We start from the raw sequence: 10,706 nt of genomic DNA on the forward strand, positions 1-10,706 counted from the left end.
CAGAATAAAGGTATGTGCCAGTTTTTACACCCAGGTTAACTTGGATTATTTTAATAGTTTTTCACACTTCTGGGAAAAGATATACCCTATAAAAATATGCATCTGCAGCTCTGAATGAAAGCCCAAAATACCAGTTTTTCTGGCCGTCTCTTTATAACTTTACACTCTCCTGAAATGAGCATCAGGAGTCCAGACCCACCCATGTTTCTCAACTGTAAAATCAGTTTGTTTACTATTACAAAAATCTGCCTGTGTATGACAGACTGACCAAAAACGGTTTTGGAAAAAAGGAACTAAAGGGACCACACTGACTTTTACCTGAAAAACATTAGTTACGTCACACACACCCACCCCCCAGTGGTGATGGCACCACGGTATAAATCACTGTTTTCATTGAGCTAGCTTCAGTACAGGGAGAAGCCCCACCACAGAAGGATGGGAGATTCAGTGAGACCCAACGCACCTGCAGGATAGCTCTTCTCTAGGAAGTTCAAGTATTTCTATATTACTTTGCAAATACAAGACAGGCACAGTTACAACAGAGGCAAAATATAGCTATCATTAGCTGCTTTCCTGGGAGATGCAACATGCTTCTTATTTTGATGTCATTTACAAGGATAAAGCAGTCAATTGTAATTTTTTATTTACATAAATTGAGAATTCAGCTTGAGGTCAGAAAAGCAGATTTTATGGTTGTCTTTCAAGTACACACCGCTCGCTTCAACTGGCTTTGCAGTGCAACAATGGCAGAACAAATTTACCTTTTTTTGCAGAGGTAACATTGGAAGTCCCATCACTGAATTCCATGATTTGTTCACTGGGGAAAACACTTCCCTGTAAAAGCGAGGAAGACCCCAGCCTGCAATAACCCATTAATTAAATGGGAAAATGACTCTATAGGCTAAAAGCATCAAAATAAAAAGGACATTTTTGGTTTCATGGGAGTTGACAACTCTTTATTGTAAGAATGAAACATTTCAACAAGGTGTTGGATCATTTATTGAAACTAATGTTTGCATAACTTTTCAGTGGTTTGAATTCGTATTTATAACATTCAAGATTTAAAAGAAATAATGAGGGAAAGCAATATCCCTCTTTTTTTTTTTTTTTTTTTTTTTTAATTCCTGGTGCAGAATCTTTAAAACTTTAAGAGTAACATTTGACAAGGGTGGTACCATCTATATACATTTAGGAAAACATGCTTGCTGTGGGTGTACAAAAATAAAATTTATTTGTTAAATTACACATAAATATAAGGTACAAATGTATTTTTAAAATACAGATAAAGATAATCACACTTGCATTGTGTACATATGAAAATACAGTATTTTAATATTCAACATACACAGACACATTTATGATAAATGCAACTAGTTGGCAATGCCAGTTCTTCTCAGTCTGTTTTTTTGTTCTTTATTTTTTTCCCTTCCAGTTTTCCATAAATATGGAAAAATAGGCTTTTGAAACAATTAGTTCTGCCGGACATCTTGCAGCAGCTTGTTAATTTCTGCCACCAGCTCACTGGCATCCATGAGTTCGTGTTTCCCATCACCAAGGTGGTTGAGCACGTTGTCAAAATCATCTTCTTCGTAATTCTCTGGGATTTCCTCCATGGCCGGCAGCCACTTGGAGGAAGGCTGTGCGCTCGAGTGAGTCCCCAGAGTGGGCCCGTTGCTGGCAGGATTTTGGAAATGTGTGCTGGCTGCCCAGGCCGCCACCCCCTGTGGATAATTTATAGTCTTGGCTGGCAAATGTCCCTTCCTGCGCTCCAGTGAGTTGGAACGATCCATCTCATTGCACTCCGTGTAGGCATCTAGCGAGGGAGGCAGCAGGCGCTGGAAGACGCTGCTCATTTCGGAGAGGAGAGAGGAGGTGCAGGTATCCCCTGATTCCTCCTCGCTCTGGCAGTCTTTCCCGAATGTTGAAAAGCTCTTCTTCTTCTCACTGGCATCAGCAGGCTGTGCATCTTCTTCAAGACTCTGATGCTGCTGCTGCTGTAGCTGCTGCTGGGGTGACTGGAACTCCTCCCCAGGGATGAACATGTTGCTTCTGTAATCGGAGGAGGGAGAGGGCAGCGGTGGCATCCAGCACTGGTCAGAGTGCCCCAGGACCCTGCACTCCTCCGTGCACAGCCGCATCGCTGCAAGAGAGAGAAGAGGAGAGTGAGCATCCCCCTCCCGTTGCAGGTATCACTTGCATTAGCAGGGACTAACACAAGGACCAAACTTCTCCAAAGATGTTCAAATCCCGTGTTTGGGTTCACTTTCTGCCTGCAGGAAGGTGGCAAATACAAATGGCCTGGATCTAAACGTACTTCCATTTCTGAATGGTCTCAAAAAATGAGAACGGTAAATGCAGAACATGTAAGACAGTAATGCGATCTCTTAACTAGGGATGAAGATAAACATGTACATCCCAGGTGGAAAACAAGCACTTGTGACTTAAAGCCATTCATTCCCTTTGTACAGTGCTGTTTCATTTGAAAAAACCTCAAAAACTGTGTTTCTACCTCCAAGCATTTACTTAATTTTTAGTGAAGTCTTCCACATGCAATTAGAGAAGGATATCAGAGTAATAAAGTGGGAATAAGTGGACAAGGGAAATAAAGAAGAACGAGCAATATTGTGCAGAGGGATCTCCCTCTTCATTAACACACCTCCTTTTGATCTGACAACGAGGTGTATGTTGAATACGAGGTGATCCACTGCCATATTACCTCTTTGACTGAGTCAGTTAGATTTTAATCCAGTGTCAGAATACCTAGAGCTTAATTCACACCCCGTGTCACACGCGTGTTTACGCTGGAGCTCCTCCGAGGTGCACTTGCAGCCCCGTAGCGGAGGTTACTGGGCCAGGCTGGCTCAGGCATTGGCAGAGAGGGGCTGTGCCCCACCAGATGGGCACTCAGGCCAGCCCGGAGGGCTGAAGAGCAGAAGACAACACCAGCTGCTTGGTTTTAGTGGTGTCCCTCAGGGAGAAGCAATACGATGGGGCAAGCGACTGCAGCCCCGGGAGCTACACTGGTCGGCACCAGCCCGTGGAGGGGCACTGCAAGAGTCCCCTGCAAACACCTGAAGAGAGCTGGGAACCGTCCCTGGAAACGGAGACAGGCAAAGCCCTATTGACAGAGCTGCAAAGAGGGATGTGCCAGGAGAGAGGCTGGAATTTCCTCTCCAAACGAAAGGACCCTGTAGGACACGAAGCCTCGGCCCAGGCTGGGTGCTGCCTGGGTGCCTGCCAGACCTGCTGGAAAAGACCTAGGTGCTGCAGGGGCCACTAACTTGAATTTGAGTCACATACTTCAAAATAAAGTTTTCAGAAATGCCAGACTCTTTGCATTATGCATATTTTGACTGTAAGAAACTTTTGGCTTAACCCCCTATCAATTAATGGTTAGATTAGCCCAAGCAGAATAGAGTTTGTCCTTTCTCTGTATTATATTGAGTACATAAGAAATGTTTGCAGTCACGCCCTGTAAGTTTTCCTCGCTTTCTCATCACGCTTCCCATCTGGCACTGGATCCACTCAGTTTATCAAAAAATCTTTTTGCAATGGTGTAAGCAGAACTGAACGGAGTATTTCAGCTTAAGATGTACCAGTGATTGATAAAGTCCTACTCTCATACTGTCAGTGTTATTTATCTCTGTGCTTTACACAACCTACCATACTGTTTGCCTTCCTAATGCCCTTTCCATTCCTCCGAGTATAAACTTTCCTTGTGTCTCACATGTGAGAGTATGAATTTCTTCAAGAACACAGGTTTAGGCTGCCTGCTGGATATTGCACAAGCAATTGCAAATGGCCTGCTGATCCAGCGAGCTGCAAACAAACAAAGCGACCTAGAAAATACCGGTGGCTGAAGTTTTGATAGGAGTGACTGAAAGCCCTTCAAGTGTTTTGTTCCCATGTATGAAAAGCACACGTGTGCTCTTTTACAGAAAACGCCTAAGAGTTAGAAAAGAGAAAAGATATGTAAGGGATCCATGGGGCTTGGACCAGCTCTCAACTCATCCCAGGTGGTGAGGATTACTCTTCTAATTAAGAAGACTCCTGTAAATTAATGAGAGACTTTCAATGGTCTAACGGTTCATTAGTGAGGGTTGTCTTCTTGTGAGTTTTGTTACTGATGTTATCAGGATTGGTTTTGGTATAAAATAATAAATTCTGACATTCCCGAACATAAGATCAAAGGATACTCTGAGGAAACTGAATGGTGGCACAGTCTGTCCTTAAATCAGTAATAAATAAAAAAAAAACCAACAGATACACAACAGCTTTTTTTTTTTTTTTCCCCCAGAACTTAAAGCTTACTTAAAGATTTAAAAAGCAAAAGAGAAAGAAACAAGCCTTTCGAGGGCAGTTGTTGAACTTTCTGATCATGTTATTTTGAAGTTTCAAGGGACTGGCTCCCTTCCTTTCCAGTTCCACCTTAAAGGGTCAAACTGAAAGGACTTTCTCACAGCATTTTGCCTGTGTTCAGACTGACAATGCAAAAACCTTTCAAAATGGAGAACAGGAAACCTCCAGGAAGTTTTCTCTTCCTTTTTATTTGTTTGGATTGCTGATCAATTCAGGCCTGCTCTGAACAGGTTCAGCATACTTATCTGATGGATTAAGACCACGCACAGCAGCAAGTGGATATCTGGATGACATTAAATGCCCATCTTGATAGCCCAAGCCAGTTCTATCTGCACTCGGCAGGAGTTTTCCTTACTTTGAATGCGATTAGCTGGGCACTTTTGGAAATCCTACCCTTTGGCTTCCTGTTTAGAGACTGAATTGCAAGAGCTGAAAACGCGTCCCGGGCATTTCAGCTAGCCAAGAGGGTAACCGCTCCTGCTGCCAGCCCCCAGCTGCCCACCGGGAAGGGGACAGCTCTGCCGTGGCAGCAGCCCGGCTGGATGCCAGTGCAAACACCAGTGCACTTGAAGTTCCCCCAGCAACCGAGAGCTCCAGCAGATCCCTCCCTGCCTCCTTGCTAACCATAGGAGAGAATGAGACATGCCTCATGCTAGCTGGCAGAGGAATAGGTAGTAGGAGCTGGGGGAGATGAGGATAAAAATATATTAGGACTCCAGATTTAGGTTAAAGATTCTGAAAAAATTTTTCAAGGCCTCCAGTTTTGAAACATTGAGTACATAAGACTAGTTTGAGGAGGTAGGCGAGTGCCTGGGTAGGTGGTACAAGACTTAGTCTTGAGCAAAATATACACAGAAAAATGTTACAAGTTAGAATGTGTAAGAAGAAATGAACCTTTTGGGGTTTACTCTCACCTAGAGTAACAGCATATTTCTCGGGGTAAAAGGCACCAAGGTCAGGTACAATCCCCTCGCCAGTGTCTTCTGTGGCAGCAGAGGGAAGGAGCTGCCAGCACTGAGCTCCCCTCCTCTCCTCCAGCCCTGGGCAAGATGTGGGGGTGACATTAGGGGGGAATACGAGCTGCACTGCCCCACAAAGCAATGTCCCTCCATGTATAAAATGACTTTACTAAACTTTTTAAGTTTACGGTCTTGGCTCCGTGAACCATACTGAAATTATCTGGCCCTGTAGGTTATAGAGAGAAAACTAAATATGATCTGAAATAAGTACAAGATCTAGGGTACAACCAGTGGCTGTATAATTATTAAAGTAATTACAAAATTCTCATAGCTGTACTTAGCGTGATTTCCAATGGACTCTTCTATTCAGCTTGTAACTGGGCATAAATTTAAAAGTAGTACTTCATACACATGTATATGTACTTATGTGTTTATCTTACCTTCACGGACCCTTTTCTAGCTTTTTTCTTTTCTGCCCTCTACCCCTGGATTGTACCTCTTAAGCTCTTTCTTCTAGAAATTAGAGTTGCGAGATTTAAAATCTGGGACACATTTAGATCCTTCCCCTTGCCACTCAAGTTCATTTTTCAGTGGGAACAAATATACTTTTCTTTCTTCTCCATCCATGTTTCTAGACCACTTTCACAATCCATTTCTGAACGGTAGAAGTTTGTATCATATGGATCAAACCCATTGTGGAAAATGTGTCACCCAAGTTACAGTTCTGTGTATTTTTAACAAACCACAACTGCCTGGCTTTGCACAAACATCCACCCACTCATTAAAAGTCTAAGGACATGGAGCAGACCGTGCTTTTGGGAGGAATTTGGAGCCAGCTCGTGATGATGTGAATATCTGAAAAAAGTAGGCGTTGCTCTGGGTAGCTTTTCAGTTGTGTCTGAGGTTTCGTTTTACTAGGTATGTGAAGGCTCCAGCTCAATATTTATCATGAAGCAGAGTAAAAAGGAAGGAAACACAGGACTTGAAAGCTAAAGAATTTTTGCTTTCTCAGTAGTAGCTTTATCAAAGTGACAGCCAGGCAGCACTGTAAATAAACTGGTCAGCTTCCATTGTGCTCTTACCTGCAGGAATTCTCCCATCTGTAAGGAAAAGGTCACTGAATCCTTCCCCAAGAAGTCTGTCAATTGGAGACTCTCTCCCCAAATCATAATCACTGTCTCCAGCTTCACTATCACCTCGGCCACTGTCCTTCAAGCTGAATTTATCCATATCCTGTAGGGCATATCTGTAAAGAGAATTGTGGCGATTGTGGAATTAAATTATCTCATGTACGTTATATTCCACTTTTTGGTTAAAAATACATGTCTGTATTTTCTGATACATGTATGTGTGTATGTAGCAGAACAGTCCAGATCCTTACCTGTAGCTTCTGGAATACTTGTTTCCTCGAAAACTTGGCCTTGGTTGATACTGGCCCTGGTGAAGCATCGAGAGAAGCTGAGAAACCTGCTAAAGAAAAGGTGAAAAGACTGATTCCTTGAAATGAAAGCTCAAATTCCTAGTTGTAAAACCACTAGCTCGCTTCTCAGGTTGGTTTGTGGGGTGGGTGGGTTTTTTTTCCTTTAAAGTTTAATTAAATCAAATTCCTGCACCTATATAATGCAGTACAACAGACTATTTTGTAGTATAGTGTCTGCCACAGGAAACGTCTGAAGACTTTGCACAATGAATCAGGAAATGCACTGCTGTTCATTAGCCTCTGAACTCCTAATAATTAATTCATTAACAAGTAAAACAAGTAATTAAACAGAGGTGGGAGTTTTGTTTTGTTTTACTAGATTAGAATTAACCCTTTACCATTGCAGGATCCCAATTCAAAATAAAATGCCATTGCTCTACACGTAAAGAGTTACCAGGGCACAGCTCTCATTTAAGGCATTACAGAGCATTTGCAGTAAAAACTGAGAAGGGTAGTCTCAAAGTTTGAGATACTACAATCCTTTTTTACAACAGCTGTATTTAAACTGTGTCAGTGTTTAACCTTTTAGTTCTCCATCCCCGTTAATGAAAGAATTTCCTGTGCTGTTTCTCTGTATAAATACTTTAGCACTTTCTTAAACAGCTATACAGAGGGAAAGGGAAGGCAAGGAAGAAAAAAAAACAAAGAGCAGTAAACCAGAGCAGAGAACTGTCTATGTTACACTCCGTTGTTTCGACCTTACAGGGAAGAAGCAAGAAATAATGCCACTGATCATAGATTTAATCCTGTTCCCCATGGTAATGGCTTCGGTTGATATTGGATTAAACTGCAAAGCTGTGGCAGCTAAAGAGAAATCCATTAACACCTTCTCATTAGGCATAGACCTAATTGCCTATTGCTCTCGCAGGCTGCATGCAGAGGAAGAAACACCTCCATGCTCCCAGGTGAGTGCATGAGTGAACGGACGTGCAAAAGGAGGCATGGACCTTACCTCAACAGCCGGCGTAGCGTGGGTGAGTTCCAGCGAGAAATTTTCGGGCACGTGGTTAGAGGAGATTGTCACCAGGCTGTTCAGCGACTGGTGGCTGTGGTGGCTCTGCCGGCTGCTCATTTGTCCCCTTTCCAGGGTCGGAGATGACGACGGAGAAGCTCTGTGGTGAGATCTGATGGGTAAAGTGCCATTAACCGTCGGCACTAATGTGATGTCCCCTTTGTGGATCTGTCTGGAGGGTCGTTTTGGGTGGTGCTGGTAGGTCGATTCTGCCACGCGACAGTTGTAGGACCTGGTGTCCTTTTTCTCTCGATTACATCTCGTAGCAAAGATAACCATAATGACCAGCAACACGGCACATATTGATCCTAAGGATATAATCGTTATCATCGAGACATCTAGGGAGGGTTGGCTCACCAAAGTTGCTTCTGTGCTTGAAAATGAGTAAACATACTCAAAAACAGTACATTTCAGAAGTGCTTTAGTGCTAAGCTGAGGACTGCCTTTATCCTGGACTATCACAAAAAACTCCCACTGTTTTGCTGAAACTGACTCAACGCTCACGTTGATAGAGATGTCACAAGTTTTGGGATCCATCACAAAGATGCTGTTTTCCTTGTCAGCTGCGATGGAGCAGCTGAGTTCAGAGTTCATACCAGAGTCTCTATCTGTAGCCCTTATCCTGGTGACAAGAAAGCCAATTCCAGCATCTTTAGGGATTGAGATTTCTGCTGTGCTGTTGCGTAGCGCTGGCCCCACAATGACAGGAGCGTTGTCGTTTTCGTCAATGACGGTTAGCACAACCGTGGTATTACTGACAAGCTGCTGACTCCCTCCATCCCTAGCTTGCACCATAAAGGCAATTTGATTTACTTCTTCATGATCAAAGGTTCGCAGGGCATAGATCGCCCCATTGGAGGGATCGATGGTCACATAGGTGGTTATAGAACTGCCCAAAATATAGCTCTCCAAAATAGTGTAGGTCACCTGCCCATTGTCGCCTAGATCTGGGTCTGTGGCTGTGACTGATGTGATGTACGCTCCCGGAGAGTTATTTTCCAAGATAACAACTTCGTATCTGTTTGTCTGGAAGCGGGGTGGGTTGTCATTCTCATCACTGATTTGGACAGTAAAGTGTTTCACTGTGGAGAGACTCGGCGTTCCCTTGTCCTCCGCTATTACAGTCAAGCTGTATTCAGATCTCTTTTCTCTATCTAGAGTGGCATTAGTCAAGATTAAATAGTTGTTTTCGTAAGTCTTTTGAAGTTTAAAGTGGCCATGCCCATGGAGCTTGCAAACTATCTCTCCATTCACGCCGGAGTCCTTGTCTTGCACTCTGACCAGGGCAACAAAAGTGTCCAGGGGTGACCCTTCAGAAATGTAAGCTATCTCTTCTTTCTCTGGGGACATCAGGTTTAAGTTAATTTCGGGTCTGTTGTCATTCACATCCACAATTTTAATTATAATTTTGCAGTGAGCCGGAATAGAATTTGGCCCCAAATCCTGAGCCTGAGCATCAATTTCATAGGATTTGGTTACTTCATAGTCCACTTGCTTCAGGAGGGTCAGATGTCCTTTTTCTGAATCTATCTTAAAAGTCTCCGTAATTTTGGCAGACACATGACTGCTGAAGGAGTAGACGACTTTACCGTTAGCGCCCTCGTCTGGGTCCGTAGCATTGAGGTCTATGAGCAAAGTCCCAATCGGTGAATTTTCCAAGAGCTGGATGATATATGACTGTTGCTCGAAAACAGGGCTGTTGTCATTGGAATCAGAAATGCTTATTTTCAGGAGGGATGATCCAGATCTCTGAGGCACCCCTTTATCCGAGGCAGTCAGCTGAAGTTCATAACTTGACTTCAACTCCCGGTCCAGCTCTCTAACCACGATCAGCTCTGCATACTTAGCACCATCAGTCCTGGTCCTCACCTCAATACTAAAAAAATCATTTGCAGAAAGGGAGTAAGTGTGAAGGGAGTTGTCCCCTACATCTGGATCAAAAGCGCTGTCCAAAGGGATCCGGGTTCCTACAGCTGCACTCTCGGATATTTCGATAGGGATAAGAGCTCTGGAAAACTGGGGAGAGTTGTCGTTAATATCCAGCACTTCCACTTCAACATGGAAAAGCTGCAGATGTTCGGTGGGCAGAGTGATCACATCAAACTCTATGGAGCAGTTTAAGTTTTTCTGGCAGAGTTGCTCCCGATCAATTTTAGCTCCTATGCTGATTTCTCCGTTATCCTCACGGACTACAAGCAAGGGAGAATTCCCCCTCTGCATGGCTCGAAAACGAACCGAGGAAGGGTTAGGCATTTTTAATAAAACATCAGCTACATCCTCCGATAGTCTTGCAATTACCGATCCAACTCTCTGCTCCTCATAAATCCTGTATTTCAAATTCTTGCCCAGCACAGCCTTATTGAAAGATATTATCGCCAGTGCAAAAATGAATATAAAGTGCATTTTACAGCCGATTCGGTGCATTTGTAAGTTTTTGCAATTCATTTCTCCAAGCAAGTTAAAAAGCAATTATTTCGTCTTCCTTCAGTACCTTAAACCCAGCGTGCATCTGGTCCTTTAAAACTTGAAAACGCCTTTTCTAGTCAGCCGAGCATTAATATCACACCAGATCAGAAAAACTTTTTTTTTTCTTTTTTTTTTGATACACACCGTGCCAGGACATCCAGGTACAATCCGTAGGCAATCCAACGCTTTCTCATTTGATTCCCCGCTCCTCTTCCAGGACGAAATGGGTCAGGGCAGGACGCTCCTCATCCACCGGCAGCATCCAGGGAGGGCCGGGATCCGCCGGGATCCGCCGCCCGTCCTCCCGCCCCGCTCCTCTCCTCTCCTCCAGACTGAACGCCCTCGCTCGCCGACTCCAGCCTAAAAATCCTCCGCAACTTCGCTCCAACTCCCCAGACAAAGCTTTTGCCTTTTTTTTTTTCTCTTTTTT

At 43.7% G+C, this 10,706-nt stretch overlaps 1 protein-coding gene across 2 annotated transcripts; it reads right to left on the reverse strand.

The window, feature by feature from the left end:
- Window positions 1-1,164: 1,164 nt before the first annotated feature.
- On the reverse strand, window positions 1,165-10,255 carry PCDH18 (protocadherin 18). 2 transcript variants are annotated; one of them, XM_009710622.1, is made up of 4 exons: window positions 7,751-10,255; window positions 6,700-6,785; window positions 6,401-6,564; window positions 1,165-2,140 (listed from the first exon to the last, which is right to left on the reverse strand). In XM_009710622.1, the coding sequence occupies exons 1-4, from the start codon at window positions 10,253-10,255 to the stop codon at window positions 1,470-1,472; spliced, it is 3,426 nt and encodes a 1,141-aa protein (XP_009708924.1). In that variant the 3' UTR covers window positions 1,165-1,469. The 2 variants fall into 2 exon arrangements, with proteins under 2 accessions (XP_009708924.1, XP_009708923.1); XM_009710621.1 differs by having other exon boundaries at window positions 6,700-6,788.
- Between the last annotated feature and the right edge of the window lie 451 nt (window positions 10,256-10,706).

The sequence above is a fragment of the Cariama cristata genome, unplaced genomic scaffold (assembly GCF_000690535.1).
Source record: "Cariama cristata isolate BGI_N322 unplaced genomic scaffold, ASM69053v1 scaffold3372, whole genome shotgun sequence".
In the NCBI taxonomy this organism is placed as follows: Eukaryota; Metazoa; Chordata; class Aves; order Cariamiformes; family Cariamidae; genus Cariama; species Cariama cristata.

Bases quoted from the DNA above. Each gene is read 5' to 3' on its own strand.
- PCDH18 (XM_009710621.1), bottom strand. From the start codon at position 10,255: ATGAATTGCAAAAACTTACAAATGCACCGAATCGGCTGTAAAATGCAC. The intron at 6,565-6,699 runs GTAAGGATCTGG...TTCTCTTTACAG, and splicing joins AAGTATTCCAGAAGCTACAG to ATATGCCCTACAGGATATGG. The intron at 2,141-6,400 runs GTAAGAGCACAA...TCTCTCTTGCAG, and splicing joins AGATGGGAGAATTCCTGCAG to CGATGCGGCTGTGCACGGAG.